We start from the raw sequence: 26,753 nt of genomic DNA on the forward strand, positions 1-26,753 counted from the left end.
CCCATATGTTATCTTTATAGCATGCTGTAAGCCCTGCTGACTGCCGGGCTTTCCAAACACCAAGGCTGCCTAGTTTTGATTCCACCTGACGCCTCTTTCTTTCACTCTTCTTCAAACCCTGTCTCTTTATTTCACTCTTGTGTGTTTGTAGCCCTGGTTTATACATTTAGCTCCGTCCATCACCACCCCCTTTTGTACCCCTTTACAGGAGGCACATCTACAACACCACCAACACCCTCAACCTCTTCATTCCAAGTGTCTGTTTTTTTAGCCCAAGTTTTTTGGATATAACTTTTTATTTGTATTTTTTCACATCATAAGCAGGTCATCGACTACCAGCAATGGTGTATAATGATATAAACACGTATTTAACTTACACATCCCCCAATCAAATAAGAAAGAAGATGATCATGCATGTTGCGTTCCCCTTGTCTGTGGTACATGTGACAGTATCTACCGCTACATCCCGAATCAGGTAAAGTCTATGTGCTGTATCCACCGGAACGAGATCTACTGATATTTAGCAGGGCATCCTCTTGCCCTGAACACCTCCTCCTCTGCCAAAATAGCATCTGTCCCTACCCTGCACCATTTGTTCACAGTTGGAGGGTCGACACTTCTCCATTTCCTCCCAATGTTGCATTTGGCAATCAGCCTGATCTGACCCGCAGACTTGAAGGAAGCCACCCTCCCAACCATACATAATCTTCACCATTGCAATTTTGGGATCTAGGGAAAAGGTCAGCCGCGGCCGCTGCAGGTAAGAGCGATTGGGCCGGCTGTTACCTGCCGTGGCTGGAAAAGGTGTGACCTACAAAACCCTCCAAGTATGTGTGCACTCTTGACCAGTATTTAGCAATGATTGAGCTACCACTGATGATATGCTGGAAGGACCCCTCTGTGTTGTTGCGCTGCTAGCATGTGACTGAGGGGAATCTGCCCATTGTCCATAGCCTGGAGGGATACAAGTACACACAATGTAGGTACTTGAACTGCATGAGTTTGTGGCAGACAGAAATGGCAAACAATCTAGGGGCCACTTTTGCTTCAGTCCACTCATCACTCCGGACTCCAAGATCCACCCACCCACATTTCCCTGAGGCTCAAAAACAGGTCAGGGGAATTAATGAGGAGCGAGCTGTAAATCCCTGATATGCCTTTCCTTTTAGCAGTCTATTTACGCATAGGATACGCCCTGTACCACCCATGCCAAGCTAGAAACCACCCAAAGGTTTTTGCAATTTTTTATCTATGTCTTTAGCATAGGACTAGCAAGCGCTATTCATGCCAAGGCAAAACACGACTTGCATCATTGTGGGCACAGTATTATTGCTTTGGATTCATAAAAATACCATCCAAACCAGCCCACAATAAGTAAAGCAGATCCTGGCACACATGATTTAGTCTTGACCTCATCAGAGAAGCACAGCTATGTCCAGATATGAAGGAGCCCCCACTGTAAGTTCACACCATGCCCTTGCAGGTTTAGAGTGCTGCATACATTATGCAAAAGAGAAACAGGGAACTCTGAGTGGCTGCCAATGTTTAGGTGGAGAGTAGCTCCCCACCTTCTAATTTGAAGTTGATTCTTTCCAGGCATCCATCCATGCAGCATGACCAACTCCAAAGTCTTTTTGTCAACCACAAGCTACCCTACCAATAATGGCAGTAATACTTTGAATGTAAACTCTGAAGATTTTAATATGTAGTATATGTGAGTTTTTTCACTTCACTATAGTGTTGTGCTATTATTTACCTTTGTGGGACCATCTTGCATACATTTACTCAGGAGTGCAAACGCTATAGCGTATTTTGAAGAAATCTACTAGATTGACAGAGGGATATAACACATTTTATTTGACTCTGTACTGTGTAGCTTTGTAATAAATATGAAACAACCATGTACACACCTTGCTCCTGCACACTCTTTGTCTATGTGGAAGAAGTTGGGGCCTGGTAGAGAGCGGCATTCAGTCATGCATCCCATATAACAGATTTTAAAGAGAAGCCTTGTCTGTTTCATCTGAATTTAGAACCATTTGATTTGGTCAAGTGATATGGAGGGATGGATGCAATTTCTCTGCTTACCTTAGTGAATAAAGGATGCTCAGTGATTGGGTCAAACCATTGTAACTTTTTTACTCCTTTGCATAGCAAACCACATATTAAGGTCATTTGCAAATGGACATTACTGAAGGACTGCAGCTGTATGGGACATTCTCTTACGCATATGCTTCCTCTCAACCATGAATTTCGTGTGAACCTCCCTGTATGTTTCTATTGGCTGCTAAACGTGTGACTGTGACCTATTTTCAAGGCTGATTCATTGCCTGCCTTCTAAAAATGTCCTTCATAACCTGTCTCCCTCCCCTTTGGTGCTTCAGAGTCACAATGTCTTCCTCTTGCTTGTACCCATTGTAACACAGGTTCTTCTCCAGGACAAATCTACACATACCCCGCTCGGTGCTGGAGGAAGAAGAGGCGGCTCAACATCTTGGAGGACCCTCGTCTGAGGCCCTGTGAGTTCAAGATCGGTAAGAAGATGGTGTGTGTCCGCTGGCTCAGGGCAGCTCTAGTGAGCTGTAGAGAACACTCAGAGCCATGGCACTCGGACTCCCTTGTGAGTCCGAAGGGTACCGGGTCTTGGTAGATCTGATCCTTGTGGAAGTCCAGAGAGACTATGGTTCCTGGCACATCTGACTCCAGTGGGAGTCCAGAGAGGACAGACAAGGCACTCATGTGACCTTTGTACACATCTAGAGATGCCATATTTGTGACAACCATTGTTCACAATAAAGCTTAGAATTTCTAAAGACGAGATATATATATATGACAACCGCAGAGTTCAAGAGATGGACAGGAGGTTGATATATCGAAGGTGCTGTAGAAGTTCATTGAGGATGGGATAGATATGAACTCCGTTGAAGTCAAGATAGGATGGGGACAGCAGATACACATGTGGATGTCTAGAGAATGAGGGAGACTGATAAAAACACCAAAATGTCTGCAGATGTTTAGATAAGGTCGGGCCTGATATAGCTGACCACTCTAAAAATGTTGAGTGTCCAAGCATCATACCTCATGGAAGTAAAGGGGTGTATAAAGTTTGCAACACCTCAGTCATCAAAGGAAGATTGGTTAGGAAGCATCTGAACTTCTTTGGAAGTCTAGAATAGACATGTGTGATACCTCTGATGCCCATCCAGAAGTGTGTGGCACATCTGACATTGTAAAAACCTGTAGAGAGAGATATGATACACAGAAGCTTTAGTTGACATGCAGAGAGAATAGTGACACAACATGTTGGACACTGGTGAAAGTCTAGAGTACAGAGTTTGTGATGCATCTGACCCTTTTGGATGTTTCAAGAGGACAAGAGTGACAGACATCGGAACTCAGTTCTAGTCTAAGAACTTTTGGAGCCCCAGGAAAAACTGATGTTTGCAGTTTGGGTGCCTCCTTTTACCAACAAGGCCATTTGAGAGATTTGTTTCAATCTGTCCTCTTTTTGTGGCCATTTTTGGTGTCACAATAAGGAAAGTAATTATAATGGCCTAAATGTATTGCGGCCCTATCTGACCTTCTTGAAAATCTAAGTCAGAGGCGTGACACATCACTCCTTGGTGGAAGCCCAAAGGAGACGGGGTTGACGGCTATCTCAACCTTGGTGACGTCTAGTGATCTAGGGTTTATGACACATCTAAAATAAGGACACATCTGATCTCTGTGGGTAGCGGATTAACACCTGATTTTTTTTTTTAAAACAGACTTTATTTATTTTTCTTATTTCACATACATGCAACTCACATATGATCTTATAGAATATATCATAAGCGCGCAATTCAGTAGTCAGTTGTGTCCACATCAGGTCATAGCCCCGCATTACATCAGTTCATCCAGCCCATCCTCTCCTTCGTCAGGAGAGTAGTCCATCAAATGCAGGAGTCATATCCCACCTGACTTGTGTCGTAGCCTTGAGGGACTGAATCGGGTTACCCCAAGAGGATGTAAGCACTGCCGACACCTATTCACCATATCAAATAACAGAGAACGCAAACCCCCTTCCCAACTCATTCCCCCCTTCCCTGGCCCCCTCCCAGTAACCCCACCTCCCTCCTCCCCTCAGACATGTCGCTCTCCCTAACAGCGCACTTCTTGCACAATATTTATTCCTCATGTTCCGTTGGATTCCCCATGACAGTGGTCCATGACCCACCTAGGAGGATGCACCCACGTTAGACATCTCCCCACCTACCTTCTTACCCTGCCACCTATGGTTGTGTACACATATAGGAAAGGGTAACAACCATACCTGGAGAGGTCAGTCATCGTCATCAGTCGGGTGTTTAAGAAGATCCACCATTGCCACCCAGGCTCTCGCCGTGTCCCACAATCTGTCATTGTCAGTTCTTTGGGCCAGCAGGAGCTGGAGGGTCCCCTCGCATTCCGCCCACTTTATTAATTCCCGCAGCCAGTGCGCCACACTGGGGGCTGTGGTCGCCTTCTAATGGCTAGTAATCTCTTGTTTGGCTAGGAATAACCCCAGATCCAGGAATTTACTGGTGGTTTTGTTGCAGGCAGTGTGGGGGAACCAGTGTAATAGGCACACCCCTGGAGTAGGCTGCAGTTCCCTGTCCGCCACCTCTGTCAGCTTGGCCAGGACCTCCCCCCAGTACCCATGAAGAAAAGGAAAATCCCAGAACGTGTGCATATATGCTGCGTTTTCCAGTCTGCATCCCGGGCAGGCAGTGTTGGAGCCAAAAAATTAATTGATTTTGTAAGGAGTGAGGTACGCCCGATGAAACACATAGAATTGTATGAACTGGAATTTCGCATTTCGAGAGCATTTCCATGCTCGTTCCTATAACAACTCCCAGGGTTTTGCCTCTATAGGCGTTCCCAAGTCAGCTTCCCATTTAGTGCGCAGTTCCTCTAGAGGAGCCCTTAAACCCTGTGTCAGTCTCCGATACAGACATGTTACCGCTTTGATCTTACCCGCGGAGGTGACCACGTATTGGCAAGGGAGGAAGACCTGTGGTTCCTCCATCCCTTTTTTCCAGTGTTTGCCCACAGCAGCCGTCACCGCGGCATGCAGAAGGAAGTCCTGAGCAGGCAGTTCGTGTCTTTCCATAAGGTCCTGAATGGTAAAAGGGTACCATCTTCGTATAGATCCCCAATGTAGGAGATCCCCAGCTCCCCCCATTCCTGCAGTCGCTGCCAATCCCCTCAGTGAGGCAACTCCTCACAGAACTACACCGGAATCTCAGGCGCATACGCAGGGCTCACTTTATTTCGACGTAGAGCCCTATTCCAGCACTGCCGTAGCACCCATAAGTCTCTGGACACCTCCCTTTCACGCCCCGGGAGCTGGAGCAGAATCCAAGTCAGGTGACGAAGCCCCAGATCCCTACCTCTCTGATCCACCTCGACTCCCAGTTTACCCGCCATCCGCTGCGTGAACCATTGGAACTGGGTCACGTGGTAGTAAGCCTCTAAATCAGGAACTGCAAAGCCCCCTTCTTGTCTGGGACGTATCATAGCATTCAACACCACACTACGCCCCCCTGAGCCCCATAGAAAACTCGAAACCATTGAGTTTAGTTGGGCAAAGCACTTTTCAGGGACCCAAAGAGGCAGCGTAACAAAATAATAAAGCAAACGGGTCAGGGTTATCATTTTTAGTAATGCCACTCGCCCCGCAACCGATAAAGGTAGAGACCCCCAGAATTCAAGATTACTCTTGGTAGTTCACAGGGCCGCTCTACATTACCCTCAAATAAATCAGCAGCCTCATGATAGATTTGGGTTCCCAAATAAGGCAAGCATCTGCCTTCCCATCGTACATCGAGCCCCTCAGCAGGATCACCCCCCCCCACGCACCGGAAACATACAGGTCTTGGCCCAATTGACTTTGAGTCCTGCCACTCTGCCCAACCTCTCCCCCAATTCCCGGGCGCCCTGCTGCTCATCTGTAGCATTGGCAAGGAACAATAACAAACCATCTGCATAGAAAGCAATGTAGTGCATCTGTCCCATTCCCTCTAGGCCCCTGTAGTGTCTCCCTGTCCGTGCGCGAACCGCCAGAGGCTCCATTGCCAGGGCAAACAGGAGGGGAGACAGGGGGCAGCCCTGTCTCGTCCCCCTGCCTACGTCACAAGCCGCAGAACCCGCCTGCCCCGTCCGAACCCTGGCCGTCGAGCGAGGGTACAGAATCTTCGCCCAGGCCACAAATCCCTCACCTAAGCCAAAGGCCCTCAAAACCCGAAACAGATATGACCACTCTAAGCTATCGAAGGCTTTTTCAATGTCTATCGATAGTAAACATCATCACCCCCTGCCGCCGCCTCATACAGCAACTGACACAATCTCTGGGTGTTCATGGCCGTGTTCCGGGTAGGTATGAAACCAGCCTGGTCCCCGTGCACCAGAGTTGTCATGTGCACCATCAGGCGACTGGCCAAGATACCGCTCAGGATCTTATAATCATTGTTTAACATCGCCAGGGGGCGATATGCTGTACGGTCCCACTCCGGCTTACCCGGTTTAAGGATTGGTACAATTACTGCCTCCCTTGTCGAGCTAGGTAAGTAGCCATCCTGTTTCGACCGATTATAAAGGGTCATCAGCTGGGGAGCCAGCAGATCGATATAAGTGACATAGAACTCTGATGGCAACCCATCAGTACCCAGTGTTTTGTTCTTGGCCATACGCTTAATAGCACCCCGGACCTCGCCTAATTCTACTGGTCAGCCCAAGCTTTCCGCATCAATCTGGGGTAACTCTATGTCAAGGAAATCCAGTTCCTCTAGCTCCCTAGGGTCCAACGTGCTGAAATAAAGGGTGGAATAGTATTCTAGGAACGAACTGTGTGCTAGAGACTTGTTGACCGTAATGGACTGTCCCGCCTTCTTCCCACAATTCAAGAATCGGTGTAACAGAATAACTCCAAGTATGATGGGGTCCGTCATCGTGCGAGGCAGATGAAGTTTAAAATTGTCAAATGTAAACGAATACGAAGTGGGGTGAAAGGAACCATCCTCCAATTAAAGTTACCACAGGTTGTGCAGGTTACGGGCTACTCGGTGAAAATTCGGCTGGAATTCACCCCACTTCGTATTCGTTTACATTTGACAATTTTAAACTTCATCTGCCTCGCACGATGACGGACCCCATCACACTTGGAGTTATTCTGTTTCACTTTTGCATGCCTCCAACTTTGTCACCCACGTTGTGGCTTACTGTTGGGTTTGTCACTCATTAGAATACACATGCATTCATTTGTATTTATTATTCTCACAACCACGGCATCCCATTCACTTACTAGCACTCCTTCTCTCCTTTCGCACTGTCGCTCACTTTATTAGTGCCAGCCTTTTCACGTCTACTTGGGCTGTTCATTACTTTCTATAGAGCATGCACGCTCACATTGATATCCATCATCCCATAACTCCACTGTCTTATTCAGTTCGCATTTTTTCTCGTGACAGTTCACTCCGCTGATTTTAAACCCTATCACCTTGTTTTGGTTCGCAACCTAACCAGTACACCCCATACCTTTTGAAACCCTTTTGCTCCTGTCTCGCGATATATACTCTGTTATTTTTGATTTTCTTGTAGACATTCCCCCTGACGAAGAGCAGCTCGCTCGAAATGCATTGGGAACGCTTTTGTGACTAAATTTACGGATTTACCTTGTAGGATATTTCATCCATGATATGATTCACTTTGAATCCATCATGTATAAACTTTGAATCTTTTAGCATATGACGTGATATGAGTTGAAGAACAGTTTACAATAAATTCCTTCATTTTGGAAGGCACTCATTGATCAACTCGTGATTAATCTCACAGCGATACCTCATCGCGTCTGGTGGACTCGAGATTTCAATCTTACACTGCGTATGGTTTTTCCTTGTATGTTTTCAGCCCAGCACCTCTTGACCAGGAGGTGATCATCACGAAGTCCCATACCTTAATTTTCCTGCTTACAACGAAATATTACTTTACAATTACCCCGGAGTGCTGCAGTTCTCTCGTTTTTCTTAAACATCAGATAAGGGCATGTCACAAGGGATCCTAGGTGACAATGTGGAGAAGACAGACCTGCGTCGCAGCGGAGCCCCAAGAAAGTGTAAAGAGGAGAAGAGCATGATTTATAAGACCTAAGGAACCGTAGAGAGGACAAGCGAGTGACACCTATGGGCCCAGTGAGGAAAGTGACATGTGTGACCCCAGGGAAGGGTGGAATGGACTAGGGGATTAACACCTGGGACCTTTATGGGAATTGAGAGAATGAACCGTGGCTCATGCGACCCCTTGGAAGTCACTACTGACCTCTGACCACTAAACCCCAAGTAATATGGCATCACAACCACAAAAGGTTCCCGTGTCTCAAATAACGCCATTCATGCATATGTCATGTTCCCCTCAAGCCTAGCCATTTTGATGTACCTGCTGCCCGGTTGCCCAGAGCAGCACAACAAGCCCTCTTGCCTTGTGTACAGAATTGTTAAATGAGAGCATACCCCCCCCCCCCCGCCCCCCTCACCCCATCTAAATATCTAAATACATTAGGCATTCTGTTGATCTGAGGCTTCCTTTTCAGTTGCCGAATGTTCGACCATGATATTTTCAGGGTATGCGCACGAGATGAATTGGATAGAAATAATCTAGATAGGGATAATTTACATAGTCAGTGGTTATTCTCTTGAGTGCCCAGATCTGGGGGATCAGCATTTGCCTCCTTCTACCATGTAGGAAACCTCGCTTTTGCTGGTATGCACCGTATGGAAAAAAGCAAGATAGGCTGTGAAACAATCTGTAATTGCATTTGAACATGAAACGATCAGATTGTTTCTTTTTTTTTTAACATATTTGAATGCTAATTTGGTTACCTTTTGTGTGCAGAGTGCGCATTGTTTCGGTACCTCTTGTATTGCTGATACTTCAATCTGAAGTATGCATCCATTGTGCAATGACGTGCTTCCAGGATGCCGTGGTATGCGGGCTCTGACAGTATTTATGCGGGTGTCAGTTTGTAAGCCAGGAGGTTGTGGCTTCTTCATTTTATTGTGCTGGAGATGGGATCCAAACACTGCCAAAGGAGGCTCTTTTTGTCTGTTTTCATAATAGCTCGTTTTGTTCTTATGAAGCGCTGCAAATAACAGATATTACTGTTGCTCGACTTAAAGGAACTGAATCTGTTGAAGGCACTGACTGTATTCAAGGCACTGACTGTGTTGACCTTAAGAAGACTCTTAGTGGGCCCTGTCGGGACTCCAGTTTTTGACCAGAAAATCGCACTAATTGTCTGCAACCCGTGCCACAACGGACGAGCCTCTCAAGTGAGCAAAACGTGGAGAATGTGACACAACATCAGTTCTTAATTTGAGCCGGGGGTATCCGTTGCTCAGCACTTGTGAACGCCGGCCCTTGGGACAGTCTGCACTGCACAAGCTGGCACTGATTGCGATGACCACAACAACAGTCAATCATGTACTCAATATACATTAAAAATGACTATAACCTGCCGCCCAAGCCTTGCGTTTAGCCTTGGGGGGGCCTGGAATAGTACGAACTGTCACAGTAGCAGTGTGATGGTTTGTAGTTATGTTGCTATTATCATGTCAGGGGAGATGTGTGGTGCAAGCTGCAAGTGGTGTCCTGACGAAAGCCCTAGCACTTATTTTTATACAAATTAAGCACAGCACAGTGAGAAAACCCTGAGATTCTTCCATTCCAATACAGCTTTCATTTAACAACAACAACAAAAACACATAGCTTCTGTGGACCACGTTGCTGAATTACCCTTGTGATCTCCAGGCAGGACCAGGAACACAAACGCCCTCTACCGCTCATACTTCGGGGAAAGCTAACCCCACGTTCCCAACAACACAAATTCACTTAAGCAGGACCAGGGAACTAACGCTACCTCGCTACAGCAACATTTCAAGCTTAGAAGCATTCACTTCACCCCCTACTGCCTCCAGACAGGATCAGGAGTAAACTGGAAATGTGGCCACACTGCTTCACCTCACCCCTCTACCACACCCACACAGCACCAGGGGCAGAACCCCGCAGACACACCACATCTCCTACTGCATTCACACAACACCAGGGCTTCCTCTACCCTCAAGTGCATTCACACAGCACCAGGGCTTCTCCTGCCCTCTACTGCATCACACGTAAACACACATGGCAGACCAGGAACACAAAACTTCAACACACACATCTCCTTCTGCATATACCACAGAACCGAGAAAATACTCAACATGACACCAACGTGATACGATTGCACATACGACCCCAGCATGCAACCTCCCGAAAACAACATTCCTAAAATTCAGTATGACATTTAAAACAGACTTAAGCATAGCATATTCAGGACAGGATCTCTCCCATTCTCCCACTGGCAGGTAACTCGGCAACCCCCCACATGGTGAGCGACTCCTCACCTGAGCATGCAGCAAACTAGTAAATCAAAAAATCAAGGGTTAGGGAGTGAAGAGGCAGTGCTCATGAGAGTACTAGGGTGGATGCATCCTCCTCCATGCAATGAGTTAGAAAACAAAAAGATCCACCTCAAAGAGGTTTCTGTATGTCCAGAGGTGTAAGGCATACACAGTATTTGTCAAATGCAGCAAACTATGCAGCACCAGCATTAACTCCAGTAGAAGTCACTTTAAATGATCACAGTTGAGCAGTACAGCATCAGCCTTTTCGTGACGCTGGATAGTCTGCTGCTTTAACACCTTGTGGAATACCTTACGATCACTCGGCTCCCGTTCCTTGCAAATTCACAAAAGCGCGTCTCCAGTTTCTTGCGCCACACCACTTACTGATACGTTTTAGTCAGAAGAGACTTTCTGGCAAAAATCTTAACAACGCCCAACTCCAAGTGCAGACCTGTATTATCTTTTTCTTCCACTTGGCTATTCTATCTTTGACTCCCATCTTTCTTTGGCTAATTCATTTATAAATGTCCATCTTCAGTCTGCATCTTGTCTTTTGTGTGTGGTTTCCTCCTAAACCTTAAAACACCTTAAATCTTATTTGTTTTCAACATATGCTGTTGTCCCAGGACTGTAATTACTGTCTGAGGATATCATTAGCACCAAGAGGTAGTCTAGTTAGGGTGTTTGCTGCGCTTTACACACAGCCACGTACAATGGAACTGACATAGAACATTTTAATATTGGCCACTTATATAATGCACAGTACATGCCAGATTGTCTCGTAATAGAAGATATCCTAGCATATTTTTGTCAACTCGATGCGGTGTCTTGAAGGTTACACAAAGATCTTTCCACAGGCTGCTCAACCCCATGAACAATTGTATCTCTCAGAGTTAAAGAGAGAGTTAAGACAAAAAATATGGAAATGGTGAGATTAAAAAAGACAACTAAGCGTGTGAATGGGAAGTAGAAAGAAAACGATAGAGGAAACCAAAAGGAAAGTGGTAGAGGAAGAGGAGATTCGAGGGGCGTGGAGAGGAAGCAGAAAGCAGCCGCTTGCGACTCCTCATCAGGAGGTGTGCCTGGCTGCCCTTATTATTTATTGACACCTCGCTGACCCACACTGTGGCTCTGCTGTTGGCTTGCAGGCGAGCAGTCACTCATCTCGAATGGCAGGCACTAATCACTTTGCCCTGGTGATTGGCATGAGACACATGAATAATTGACAGCTCCCGGACTTCCTGCGGACTGCGGCCCTACATCATGGCTGGCCAGGGACAGCGAAGAGGAGTTTCGCTGATATTCTTTCTTAATGATTAATCTGGCAGACAACTACGATAAAGTTAGTCCGCTGTTGTTGGCCGTCTGCTGGAAGCAAAATACGTCCATGTAGAAAAGCGTATGGCCACCTGCATATAGCATCTCATCTTCTGGCTCCATGGGCATATCTCACCTAAATTGCTCCCTCTTACTTTCCTGACAGTTCCATGTAATGTGAAGCACGTGTTGCATGGCGCATGCGCTCTAGTTACTTGGCTCAGAAGTTATCTGCGGTTGTGGGTTTGCCACAGACATGTCCTGGCAGGGTGAGTAAAGGTGGTGTGAAATGGACTACGTTTTTTCCTGCCGATCACGTATGTCCACGGAGATGGTGGTCTCGAATCTTGCAGACCAAACCCAGGTGACGTATCTATACTTCGATTCTATCTTTGGAAGCTATTTACTGCAGGGGTACTGCTTTCCTGGCCCTCTGCGTCACCTGAGTCAACTATAGAAGTGGAACGTATTGCTTGGCGTCGAGCCAGACCCTCTGTGGTACAGGCTACTTGTTAGGTTTCCTGTATGTTGGTGGATGACTCCCAACTCCACCTAAGCAGCCTACCACACGTGTGACTTGTATGAAGCAGACTAGGGTATCAGACACCTAGACATAGAGACGCAAACAACGAGAGGGGAGGCACAGACACATTAAGAGTAGATCACAGACGGGAAAAGTAAGAAGCAGACTCAGGACAGAGGGGTGCCACACACAGGGGCAGGGGTGCTCGGATCGGAAAACAAAGACACTGGTGGTATAAACATGCAGCAGGAGGAAACTCTAAAAGTTGCAGATGGCTCGAATCAGACTGGAGGGCAGAGATGACAGCAGAACAGAGAGCTAGTATATGAATGTGCATATCCTCGATTTGAGAATAAAATGACACAGACTGGCACTGATGCACCACACAAGACCATAGCATACAACTCCAAACATCACATAGCAACATCGACACACCTCGCTGGACAAATTCACGCCATCGGGCACCACATCACAAGATCTAAGACCAACATATGGCATCATTTCAGGCCAATTAAACACCACATTAAACTGTCTAACACAAGATAACGCCGCACCATGCTACTACAAACAGGAAAATAGCACACATAATTTTGCCATACAATGTAGTTTAACACTACTTCACACAATACTTCACAAATTATATCAGATCTTGCCATACTGATCAACTCCCCATTATACCATAAACTATTATACCACTTAATACTAAATCACACCATCCAGCACCACATTGCATCAAATATACCACCCAGCATCACACTATACGAGTCCTAAAAGACATTATATCAGACAAAAAGCACCACACCATTTCATAAAAGAATCTGCTACTCATAGCTTGTGGGAAACCACCAGCTCCATCTAACCTTGGCAAATCACATTGGGAGCTAAATCATAAGAGACACTGTTCCAAGTAGAGGGTTGCGAAGTGTCACCCCGTCTGAAAGAAGAAGAAAAGTGTAGAGTAGGAAAGATCTAGAGAAGGAGGGTGAAAAAGAGAGAGGCAAAGGTTCATTCCCAGTATCAAGGATCCAATCCCGAAGGGGAAGGCCAAGTCTTGCCTCTTAGTTGCCCTCACACACCCCGAAGGATGTCATGCTACATCATCGGGCTTTTTTCTCCTCGTCGGGCCGGCGCTGCATTGCCCCACGGCCCCCCGAAGGGTCTCTTTGACGGAGATCTTTTCAGAGAAAAGCTGTTAGGTGAGTGTTGGTGTGTGGGGTGGATCCAGTGAGAATAATGGTGAGGTGCGTGCAAAAGTAGATAAAATTACCTAGGGGTTTCAACTGGTGGGCTCTTTAATAGTGTGGTACCCCTGATAGGTTAAAAAACCTGAAGGTTGGTGAGTTACAATGAGGCCTATTGTGCCAGTGTAACTTAACACAAGGTCGACATGTTTCACGTTTTAATTTTCCGAATGAGCAGTAGCGTTTCTTCAGGACCTAGCTAAGAGTGGTGAATGTGCACAACACAGAAGGGAAGGGAAGGGTTCCAGAGTGGTAACCCGCATCGGTGTGAGGTGTAGCTTGGGGTGGTCCGTGGGGTAAGTATCTCTACAGTGGTCCATAATCTCAGTAAGTAGGTCTGCCCAAGCCTGAGAAGGTACCCTCACAAAGCAGGGGAGATGTGTCCCACGACTAATCACCGCTGGTTGCCCGCACCCTATTGGGGTTACCCGACGTAACCCCAATAGGGTGCGGGCAACCAGTGAGGAGCAAAAAGCCAGATGATGAAGCATGACGTCCTTCGGGGTGTGTGAGGGCAACTAAGAGGCAAGACTTGGCCCTCCCCTTCGGGATTGGATCCTTGATACTGGGAATGAACCTTTGCCTCTCTCTTTTTCACCCTCCCCCTCTAGATCTTTCCTACTCTACACTTTTCTTCTTCTTTCAGACAGGGTGACACTTCGTAACCCTCTACATGGAACAGCGTCCCTTATGATTTATCTATCATTAGTGGAGCACGGGTACTGGACCCAAACTAGCTCCTGGTCCCCCCTTCTCTCTTTTTTTTGACTCAGAATCACATTGGGAACCACAAAATACTTCTTTAACTCACGTAAAACACCCGCCACATTGAACTGGTTTAAAAACTATATACAATAATGCTTCGACCCTGTCACTTTGACAGTTACTTCATGCTGACCATCACTTTGACTCAATGGCTTTACTATTTCAGATTCAGTCTTGGCAAATGAGGCGCGAGAGCCATGAAGAAGAAGTGGTTGATTTAAAGGAATCGCTATGTCTCGATAGTAGTCAAGTCGAAGTAGAGGTAATCAGAGTTTTGGGAGACGATACACTGGGATTGCACTTCCTGAAAGAGCCCACTCACTTGAATTGTAAAAGGGATGGTCCATTCTGCTAGTGTACGGAAAAACATTGCCACATAACTGGTCTTAAATAGCTTTTCTTTAACTGATCTTAAATAACCTTCTCTCTCCAAAAGATGTAACCAAACGTGTCTCATAACCTGGGTTTGCCCATCTTGACATCTCTGATACACCGTTACCCATCTCACAGGTCTGTATCAGCATAGCCCATGTATCTGGATTTACACTGACTCACCCACAGCCAGGGAATCGTGATGACATCCTCAATAATATTCTTTCTTTCTGTTTCTAATCTTCTTCTAACCGAATTTTTCCTGTGTGGATTTAGTGCCTCGCTGTAGAGATTTCTATCATATGTTTAAATGCGGATAAAGCCTTTTCACCACACTCATCACTTAAAAAAAATTATTAACAATATACAAAGGAACAATGCAATGCAGCAACTCGCCATCTGCATTTGCTCCATATAAACAATAAACCATCTAATAGTGAATAAATCCTAAAGTCAGGTATCATAGAAAAAGAGGGAAGGGGAGAGGAGTAGAACACAAAAGTAGATAGGAAATCGAGGTGACAACCGGACCAAATATATTCCCTTCGAAATGGCAGCAAAATATGGGTTACTTTGTGGCCTGGTGGGAGGCACTGTAACGAGAACAATGAAGTAAGATCACCAAACTCCAAGAGTTCTCGAGACGATTGGGGCTTGTGAAACTAGAAGGACCCCAGGACTAGTTTGAGCTTCCACTGGAAACTGAAGTTAGGCTTCAAGATTTTGAGGTAGCATGTGTCTCCTAATATCTTTCAGTTGCTGTCTCCTTCCTTTCCCATGATTACCTTCTTCAGAGTTGGAATAAAACGATGTTTACTGTCTTTAATTGATATATTCCTCTTCCTGGCAGTGGCGATGTCACTACTTCTACAGACCTCCAAAGGAGTCACTTTTGCTCATCCTAGGACCACTAGTGTTCTCAAAAAGTAAAGGACGAGTGCCTCAAAATATCATCTTCTTTGAGGGGGGTTTGGAATTCCCAGCAATATAATCCTACCAACTTGCACAGCCGTTTCCTGTTGCTGTACTTCCTATTAATTTTTTTTGTTGTAACAGTGATGTAATGGAACGGTTCCTCAAGTCCTGAAATGAACGAATAGCAACTCTATGTGATTCCTTCCTGCTACCCAAAGCTGTCAGTTTCTTTCCAGAGCTTTGCCCTCGAATCTGTGGCATCACCTCTAGTGCATCCTCGGTCGGTATAATCTTCTTCTGGTCACTGGCATTCCTTGTAGACCTCAATCTTTCCAGGAAGGCATAAGGCAGAGGTCCTCTTTGAGCAAGTATAGGAAATAGTGGGTCTTCCACAACTACATCTTCAGGATGATTTCGTGCCGAGGTAGAGATTGCAGATAAAAATACATTTTATGTTTCCTTTTAATTTAGTTTTCTTCGGAGGAATTGTGGATTTGCCAAGGATTACAAAGTACCAGTCAAATAGTTTTTTCATGCTTTTAACCCGTTGCATGCTTGTGACGGAACCGCTCCGTCACAAGCCACGGGTGAGCTGTGCTTGTGACGGAACGGTTCCGTCACGGCCCGCTCGCCGCGCCTGCGCGGCGCGAATTCCGCGCCTGCGCTGACGCTTTAATGGGCGGGCGGGTTCGTGACGGAACCGTTCCGTCACAAGCACAGCTCACCCGCGAGCCGTGACAGAGCAGTTCCGTCACTAGTATGGAGCCGCCGTACGGCCGCCCCACCCCCTTAGCGCTGCGGCGGAATAGCCGCCGCAGCGAAGTGGTTAATATCTCAATCAAAAACTTGCCTTCCAACCCAGATTACCCGATCTAAACAGCGTTTTTCCAGCTCAGTCAATTCTAAGCAGTTTTTCCATTCATGCTCAACCCATTCTACCTGTTCTACCTCTACCCATTCTACATTCTACCCATTCTACCTCTACCCATTCAACCCATTCAGCCCATGCTCTCGTAACCTTAAAAATTTCTTTCAACCCATGCCTAACTGAATCCAAGCAGTATCTTTCAACCCAGACTCAGCCTAATCAGAACTGTGTCTTTCATCCCAAATTCAAAGCATTATCAAGAGTTTATTTAAACCCTGCGTCTTTTAGGCTGTTCTCACCCTAGTCTAAACAGTGCATATCAACCCATGATCAACCCTGTCTAAACGCTGTCTTCAATCCAAGCTCAAGCCAATCTAAACCGTGTCTTTCAGCCCATCCTCAGTCCATTCAAAACCGTATCTTTCCACCTACGCTCAAAAAACAATCTGAACAGGGTCCTTCAAACCCCATTGGGCTGGACTAAAGGGCAAAGTGCGAGCTGTTTTTTTGGCTGTTTCTTTGCCTGATTTATGGTCGGCTGGGCCAAATTGTACTGTTGATTTCAGACTAATAAACATTGCCAACAGCAAGCTCAAATCCATTCAGATTCTATAATTTGTAAAACACCTGCACGCTGCGTCTATACAAGTACACAACTGCCCCAGTTTGCAAACATGTGACACTTTTTTTAGCTACCTTGTTCACTAATGGGGTCACTTTTATTTCTGTGCCCGGGGCTATTTTCTGTCTCAGTCCGACCCTGCTTCAAACTTGTGCCTTTCAACCTACGCCTAACCCAATCAAAACAGTTTCTTTCTACCCATTCTCAACAAAATCTACACAGCGTCTCTCAGCCACCCTCAACACAGTCAACCAAATCTACGCAGCTTCTCTCAGCCCACTCTCAACACACAGACAACCCAATCTACATAGCATCTCTCAGCCCACTCAACACACAGTCAATCCAACCTACACAGTGTCTTTCAGTCTACTCAACACGCTGTCAACCCAATCTTCACAGCGCCTTTCAGCCCACTCTCAACACAAAGTGAAACCAATCTACACAGCATCAACCCAATCTACACAGTGTCTCCCACCCGACTCACCGCACAGTCAACATAATCTAAACAGCTATTCAAATTCTTAACAGTTTACTTCATCTCTATCTAAACTGTCTTTTAAGCCTGCCTTTCAATCCACATTAATATCAATCTAAACAGTGTTTTTTTGATGCATACTCAACCCATTCTCAACAGTGTCTTTCAACCCGATCTCAACCCAATGTGTCAAGGTCAATTTCACATAAAATAGTAGGGGCGTCTTGCAACACACGCTCAGCATCCCATCAGGGTTGGACTGGATGCCGGGCGTTTTGGCATGCTGCCGAGCTGGGGGCTGATGTCACTGCGGTGGGGGCTAATTTCGTAGATGGAGACCTGCGTTTGCTTCGAAATCAACAAAGCAAAACGATATTTTGTTCAGCACATGCAGGTCCCCATCAACGAAATCAGCCCCCAGCTCGGTAGCATGCCAAAACGTCCGGTAGCCAGTCCGGCCCTGCATCCCATATAAAGGACCAAGAGGGAACAAATCTCCATCCCGTAAAGGTGAACTATATAGTAGAGGGAACTCATGCTATGACCTGTTAACGGCTGGTGGGTGGTGGGGAGGTGCTTGCAAGGGGTGGGGCTAGCAGTTTGCAGTTCCTTTTATGTCCACGGTGCAGCCAGGCGACAATAAAAAGGAGATTTTCAGAGCAAGAAAGCACATGTAAAAAGTGAAGTGAAGGCGAATACCTTACTTCTAAACCGAATGGATTATACCACTTATCATTTTTTATGGTGAGCCAATAAAAGGTGTCAAGTCTTGGGACGTTTGTCAATAAGAAAACTATAGACAGAACAGCCAGGGCTTCCGCAAACTAGTGCTAAATTCACATTAACAGAACTAGAAATGTCAAACTCCGTCCTGAACTCTCCTTTTATAAAAGGCAGTAAATACATTCTAGCTCCCATATCTATCTGCATCCCACACTGCCTGCCTGCTTAGGATTCCAATGCAGCTTTTTTTCTTGTTTTTGCTCTTATTTTTTTCCCCTATTATTATTATTCTCCCTTCAATAAAAAAAATGCCGGTAACCATGACAACTATCAAACCACATGGCAAGTCTGATTAATACCCTGCGCCTTTTGTACATTTGGAAATGTCTGAAGTGGAAATGTATTTTCTCAGTGCAACAATGAAATGCAGCTCCTTCCAGCTTCCCGTCCCCTCCCCCCTGCACGGTCTGGGCGTCTGTCTGGCAGACTGGGGATAATGTATATGGAAATGTCTGCAGTGGCAGACTATCTCCAAAAAGTCTGCTGACAAAAGACAGTTTTTTCTGTGAATGCCCAAAGACAACTCCTTTAACACATTATCTGCGTAGAAAATAAGGCCAGTGTCTGCAGGTGAAAAATCATAAAATGTAATTTTATATGAATACTTCCTATTATGTTTATTGGTTTATTCATAATTTCCCTGCTTTCTCTCTCCCTGAGCGGAATGAGTCACTAACATTTGAAAGCGAACACTTCGAATCAGGCAGTAGCTTCTTCGTGTATCAATCACAGTGGTACAAGGCTCTCTTGCAAAATCAAAATGGCGGATTTTCCGTCGGCTCTACTGTTTGTCTATTCGACCTGTGTAGTTTATATTAGGTGGTGGAATGCTGCCAGCAGAGCAATCAGCTGCTTTAAAGTCCGGAGTTGACAGTACCAGATATGAGGCAAAACATCTGCCCAGTGGGGGATGACTGCTCCTCTGTCTTGGTGGAGTTAAATCCGCTAAAGACCAACGTGGAATGTTGCCATTCTTTCAGGAAGAGGTAAGTGTTTTGTAACTAACGTACTGTAATGTTTCTTTCAGCAAGTTAGGGAGAGTATGATATGGGCACTGACAGGGTACCCCCATTTTGTGGAACATTCCACTGCCCATATGCCATCAGAATTTCCACCAGCATTGATGGACATTCATTTTCACTGAAATGTTTCTCCGTCAATTAACTCTGCTTCTGGTAGACACAGCCCCAATGGTGGATAAACCTATGCCACCCTGGCAGCTAATCATAAATATGGCAGATTTTGAACCACCATTTTAAAGGAGGGGTTTGGCCTTCCAAAACTAGATGACAAATTTGGTTTGCGTAGTCTGAATCGCTCTCTAAGCTACTTTCCTGGGTTTAACCGCATACAGCAACACGTTTTACCATACCTGAGCACTAGGTTTAAATGCCAGCAGGGCAACTTTAGGATACTTTCTTTTTATAAAATGAGTATTGTTAGGAAAGTAATGAGAACAACTCTAATTTATGTGGTAGGAGATAGGTCATCTGGAGTGTTCACTTTGAAAATTAATCATGGATTACAGTTGTAATCTGACAGGTGGGCACACAATGGGTTTGGTAATCCTCCTGTCGGCACGACCGGAGAACCTCCAAAATCGTAACAAAGCCCTCAATGTTTCTTCACCTTCTATTTCTCCTATTTAAAAAATGATAGACAGCCACTGGAAGCAAAAGAAAAACTTGTAAATGGGACCCTAGGAAATGGAAAAACATTATTTTAAATTTCTCTCATTTAAAAGCATTCAGAAACATCGTTAGGTTCTCCCACTCAAATATTGAGTTCACAAGGACTTTTATTTAGGAGTTAAATACCTCAGTTCTTCACCTCTGTGCCCAGCCTGGGTCATAAATCTGATTGAGCACTGTTCATTATCAGGCCTTGCTCTCTGCAGCCTTCTAATAATAATGTAATGTAAATACACCCTTTCCTTAACTTTAAAAGAAAAATGTGACCCTATGCTTATTTAAAAATGAACTCAAGGCTGGCAGCTACTCTGGAGGTGTATGGGAGCTACTGGCAGCTCTTGATCGCCTGGTTGGAGACACCTGCACTAAACCGTAATTAATGTGTGCTCTCGTTTGGTCAGTTCTAAATAACAAGGCATGTATTTATTTAAGCTAAAAGTGTCAGGATGCTAGAACAGTCCTTGAAAAACTGGAACTACTAAGGCAAATCTGGGACATCTGGCCACCCTACATTTCAATTATGAGCAAGAGTTGATTTTGTGGAGAATTGTATTCAAAGCTGTCTACAAGAATAAAAGAGGCACACATTTACAAAAACAAAAAATAGAGATTGGACCAGTCATAGTCATGCTGTGGCGAAGCTAGGTAGTAGAAACGAAGGAGTGAAAATGCGCAAGTTGAATCATCAGTAGGTCGTCTTTATACAACAAACACAATTTCAGAGCCCATGAGGGCAAGTACTTTGAATCCCAGCTTCCTGTTTGCAATCAAATAACTCGGTCGTAAGTTTTCCACATTCCTGACTCATAGTGTTAGTGTGAGGCAATTAATAAGGAGACCGTTGCCGAGATGTGCAACTCCCATTGGTCTAAAATTGCTTACGCCCCCCGTTGAGTGTCCTAGTCCTGGGTGATGCAGATTCCGGGACTGGCACAGTCCTTCAGCTGATGTGTCCTGGGCTGCACTGAATGTGGTGCCTCAATAACAGCCTTGTATAAAATATTTCACAAGTCTTCCAGGGGCTGGAGTTCATAAAACTACTATTGGAAATGCGACCCCGAGTGCAAAGCGGACCAGGCCAGAGATGTGGCTAAAAAGAACAAAATATTCTACAACTATTTTGTTGGCCTTTAACCTTTTTGTAAATAAATATAACATACACATCTCAAGTGAAAAAAAGTAACCAGCACAAAAATAATTCTTTTATGTTATGAAAGCTCAACTGGTTAATGTGATCACTGGAGATGCCTATGTGTGTGTGTAACCTGACAGTAACACTACCCAATCCTGTTGAGTGCAAAAGGGAATAGTGACATGTATTTAAGGTGCTATGAGGTCCCAGCCTGCGACTGAAACCACCATAGATATGCAAGCCATTATTTCAAAATTGTATTACATGGCGTATAAAATAGGCTGCAGTAAGATGTACAAAGGGATTTTGGGCCTGATGTACAGAGCCAGATTGATGGTAGCACGTCAGCAAATGTGAAAGACAAAAACAAAGGTAGATGGGGAGCAGGCAGTGGTCCAAGGGACTACACCAACTCTCAAACAAACAAAAAAAACATTTAGTTTTTAGATGCAACCCAGTTTCCGCTAAGAAAAACAGGCTGCAATTAAAACAAAGTTTACTTTATTTATTTGCAATCACAGATATGGGATCTGCTGACCCCAGGAGTCCACCCTCCATTCATGTGATGGCCTCTAGTGGTAGGGAGTTGCAATTTGCGCCACACCTCAGGAATATGGATGGGGTAGGCCAGATTGTGACCTACGAGGCCACCATCCTGCCCTGTGATGGCCTCTAATCATAGTGAGTTGCAGTTTGCACTCTACCTCGATGGTGTTGAGGCATGCCAGATTGTCACCTACTACGATTTGCAACTTTATGATCAGACCTATTTGTGCATACATCAGTACGCAATATTCTTTTTAATTTGCAAAAAGTCGAAGGCGCAGTATTTGCAGCCACTTATTTTTGATATAGCAGGCCCTTGGAGTTTAATATTAGACAAGCGCATTGAAAATATATATTTGTAGTAATATGCAATCAGACTATACATAGTGCAAACCTTTTTAATGACTTTCCATTAGAAAGACGCACCCCAGAACACAGCTGATACCACCCTTACATTACTTCTCTAAAAGAATAAACCTTTCTCACCATAATGCCTCAAATAACTCCTTCAATTAAATATGTATACTGGCTCCCTAGCTGCTTTTAGATTTGCTGATTAACTGATTGCACACATTTACATTTATTTCAGGTAGCAGGCTCCCTAGCGAGAATCAGTTTTTTCTTTTGTTGTCCACCTCTACCTTTGCTTTACAGAAATAAGACCACCTCCTTTCCTTTTCAGCCAGAGGCACCTTAAGGTCAGCATACTCAGTTCTGGAATGGTGTTTTCTGTTTAAGCTATGCCAAATGATGTCCATTGTTCCTGCTTCGAGATTTACTGGCTGCAGGAACAACAAACTATATTTTACTGGCTGGTAAACTCAGCAGGTAAATTCACTTCAATCTATTCCTCACTCACGTTCTCTTCAAATTCACACAGAGGCATAATAACAACAAAGTTTGTTAAGAGCATAACTCTGCTCCTTAGACAGGACATTACAAATCTCCCAATATAGGCCACACGACAAACAAGCACTGTTCCATCTGTGGCATGCCACCGAGTAGCATTCCACCCATTCGCAAACGCGCTTTGGCGCCTCGTTAGGAGTATAAAGTACTGTACAAATACAGTACAATACAACATACACAAATCCTGCAGCAATCGGAATCCCTAATAATGGCAATACCTTACTATGCAAATTACTATTGACATAACCTTTATTTATTTATTTATTTATTTATTTAAGAAGCTTATAGAGCGCACAGCTACCCCCGAAGGGGGTGTCCCGGCGCTACAGAGTACTTGTCAATCAGAAAGGGCGCTACAAAGGGCAAGATGGGCAGAAAGAGAAGGATGTTTTAAGGGATAGTAAACAGCCAGGTCTTGAGTTTACGACGGAACACTTGCTCCGATTCAATAAACCTGAAATCCAGTGGGAGGCTGTTCCAAAATTTGGCAGCAGCCACTCCAAACGTTCTGCCCCAGCTCCTGGCGCGACGAAATCTGGGTACCACCAGGAGACGTAGGCTGTTAGATCTTAATGATCTGACAGATCGAGATAATTTGAGTCTTTTACTCAAATAGGCCGGGCCTGATCCGTTAATGGCACGGAAGGCAAGGATCAGAACTTTAAACTGGATACGCCGGGAGATGGGGAGCCAGTGCAGTTCTTTCCGATAAGCTGCTACAGAGTGGCGGAAAGGAATATTTCCGATTAGTCTAGCAGCTGCATTTTGAACAACTTGTAACCTTTCAATAAGGTAGAGGGGGGCGCCTGCATAGAGACTGTTGGCATAGTCTAAATGCGACGTGATCAGGGCATGGACAACAGTCTTACGGGAGTCCAAAGGAAGATAGGGGAAGATCTTCCTGATCATGCGCAGTTTGCCAAAGCAGGCAGATGTAACTTTGTTGATCTGGGCTTTACAAGACAGGGTGTTATCAAAATGGAAACCTAGATTGCGAGCTGACTGGACTGGATTTGGAGGGGGGTTCAGAACGGCAGGCCGCCACAGGATAGTAGGAGGGGCAGATTTTTGGTTAAAAAATAGAACCTCAGTTTTGTCAGTGTTCAGGACCAGATGGTTGGCAGCCATCCAAGAGCAGATGTTGCCAAGGCAGTTGCGAAAGTTAGAGAAGTGGGAGTCGGGGTGGTCTCTAAAAGAAAAAACAAGCTGCATATCATCAGCGTAAGAGACCACCCTGACCCCCCACGACTCAACTACTCTGGCAAGGGGGCCTAGATAAACATTAAACAAAAGAGGGCTCAAGGCCGAGCCCTGAGGCACTCCACACAGGAGAGGTTTGTCTTCTGATTCAAAGGGCCGAAGAAGTACTCTCTGCGTCCTCCCTGTAAGGAACGATCTGATCCAGGTCAGTACAGTGCCTCCGATACCCAGCTGCTGCAGACGATCCAGTAGTATATCATGGGACACCGTATCGAAAGCGGCGGACAGGTCGAGGAGGACCAACATTGCCTCCTCACCCCTGTCCACACACTCACGAATTGTCTCTGATACCTCTAGCAGTGCAGTCTCTGTGCTAAAGCCGGTTCTAAAACCCGACTGGGAGTCATGCAGCAGCTGGTTAGTTTCTAGATAATAGGACAATTGCCTCTGAACTACCTTATCCAGGATCTTAGCAGGTTTTGGAAGAAGGGATATCGGACGGTAGTTGCAAAATTGTGAGGGATCCGCATCCGTTTTTTTTAGGATGGGGACCAGCATGGCCTGTTTCCACACTGAGGGGAACTGGCCTCTGGTTAAAGAGGAGTTCCATATGGAAAGGAGAGGGCTGGTTAAGATAGGAGCAAGATTTCCCATCACTTTAGCGGGGACTGGATCTAATGGTGACCCTGAACTGACCTGACAGAGTAATTTCGAGGCCGTATCAAGCATAAGCTCTTCAAAGAAATTAAATGAGCATTGCTGAGAGTCAAGCTCAGCGGTCAGAGGGGGGGACAAGATTGGTATAAATGAGGAGGATAGCTTAATGATTTTATCCTGAAAAAAATCGGAGAGCCCGTTGCAGAGGGCCTGGCTGGGAGAGCTCTGGGCCTTCATGGCAGGGGGATTCACAAAATCCTTCACTATCTTGAAGAGAGTTTTGGTGGAATTCTCAGCCTTTTTAATTAGATGTGAGAAGTAGCCTCTCATCGTGGATCGTTTTAGCTTTTGGAATTTATTCAAGGCCAACTTATATACTGATTTGGACTCAGAATCATAGGACTGCCGCCATTTACGTTCAAGTTGTTTGCATCGACTCTTTTCCTCCCGCAACGTGGGAGAAAACCAAGGAGCAGAAGGTCGAGATCTAGCAGAAGTGATAGGGGCTAGAGGGGAGATAGCATCAAGTGCAGCGGTAAGAGCCGAATTATATCTAACAACTTCCTCATTGAGATCTAAGGAAGAATTGAAATGATAAGAGAAACAGGGGTCCATGGTGGCACAGGTAACATTAGGCCATTTTCGTCCATTCTCTCTATTCAGAGAAGAAGGGGAAGGAAGGGAGGGAATAGTAACTTCAAAAGGAAGGAGAAAATGGTCAGACCAGGTAAGGGGCAGTGCAGGGAGCGAGGTAACACCAGGGTGATTCGTAAATATAAGGTCAAGGGTATGACCGGCTATGTGTGTCGGACCATTAACCAATTGGGACAGAGTTAAACCTTGCTATGTTTCAATTAAAAGAGACGCCTGAGAGCAGGAAGGGTTGTCAACATGTAGGTTGAAATCTCCTAACACCGTAAAATAAGTGTGTTTTAGGGAGAGATCGGCTATTGTGTGCAACAGGGTGGTAAGTGAAGAAGAGGAGGCAGTAGGGGGATTATATACCAGGATACCAGCTAAGATAGTAGTAGCTGAGTCCAGGATCGTAAAATACATAGCTTCAATAAGTCCTAGATTAGTGAGTTTCTTAGTGGTCAGTTTAAGATGTGATTTTAGGATAACAGCAAGGCCCCCTCCAGTTTTGTTATTGTCACGATTGATTCCCACCAATCGATAGCCGGAGGGAGTGGCCAGGTGTATATCAGGTTTGGAGGTATCTTTAAGCCACGTTTCAGTAAGGAATAGTATGTCCCAATCCTGCGTGTCAATAGATAGCCATATCTCATTGGCATGGCACGGCAGGGAGCAACAGTTAACTAGAGCCGCCTTTATTAACCTAGGGGGAATCTGGGGTTTAGTGACCTTCAATGAAGGAGGGCACTGATTCCGAGAGGGAGCAATAGTGAATTTACACAAGGAGCAATTATAAGGGAGAGCCTCTAAGCTAGACGGACAACAGCAGACATCTGGGGAGCAGATGCCTTGTCTGAGCTGAAGGAGCTGGGTATTAGTCCAAGAAATTTTAACAGGGGGACCGGCGCTAGGCGCGGGCCAGGCGCGGACTGGCGCAGAGGGGCTTGCCTTAGGCGCGCCTTCGGCGCGCCATTGGCGCGCCCGCTGCGCCCGCCCGCTGCGCGGACGGGAAGTCCCCTTTTTTATATCCATTCTGGAGGAGGGTGGGAGGCGTCCAAGAGCTGGAGCCCTACCCTGCCTCCCCCCCAAGATGGCGGCTTAGCGTTCTACCAGCCGGCGTCAGCGCTGCAATCGGCTGCCTATTCCTGCCTTTTATAAATTTACATATTTTACTTAGACCCTAATTCAAAGTTGTGCTTTGCATTCTTATCCTGGCACAGATTAATGTTTGTACAAAGTTTGGAATTCTGAGTCGTTCATCAGTTACAACATTCTGCAATTTTCTCCTGACACATTTTCCCAGAATAAGGCTGAGGAACTATATCAGGATAAAAGGCTAAGACACTAATGCAAAACATGCAGGAATCGGTGTAATAAAATTCCGATTGCCCTTGTTAGGTTTCATTCTAAAGTGAGGAACTCAGGAGAAGTTAAGTATGTTACACATTATAGGGCTTTTTAAAACTTTCCTGATCCTGCAGTCCGTTGTAGGGCCGCCAAATTCATGGTGCTGCCGCCTGCCATATTAGGACTTTAATCAGGGGTGTAACACAGGCCTCCGCAGCCCCGCAGTGCGTGGGGCCTCCAAGCTCCAGGGTGCCCCCTCAGCACAGCACTTCGTCCAGAGACCTCCTGATAGAGTCTGGAGGG

At 45.5% G+C, this 26,753-nt stretch overlaps 1 protein-coding gene across 4 annotated transcripts in view; it reads left to right on the top strand.

The window, feature by feature from the left end:
• DPF1 (double PHD fingers 1) overlaps positions 1-26,753 on the top strand; it is a 516,551-nt gene that overhangs the window by 203,119 nt on the left and 286,679 nt on the right. For 2 of the 4 annotated variants that reach the window (XM_086938023.1, XM_086938021.1), the window contains exon 3: positions 2,427-2,534. In XM_086938023.1, the coding sequence (XP_086794149.1) occupies positions 2,427-2,534 (108 nt within the window). The remainder of the gene's footprint in view (positions 1-2,426; positions 2,535-26,753) is intronic. The other 2 variants (XM_086938024.1, XM_086938022.1) reach the window with 1 other exon arrangement.

The sequence above is a fragment of the Lissotriton vulgaris genome, chromosome 9, assembly GCF_964263255.1.
Source record: "Lissotriton vulgaris chromosome 9, aLisVul1.2, whole genome shotgun sequence".
NCBI classification, from domain to species: domain Eukaryota; kingdom Metazoa; phylum Chordata; class Amphibia; order Caudata; family Salamandridae; genus Lissotriton; species Lissotriton vulgaris.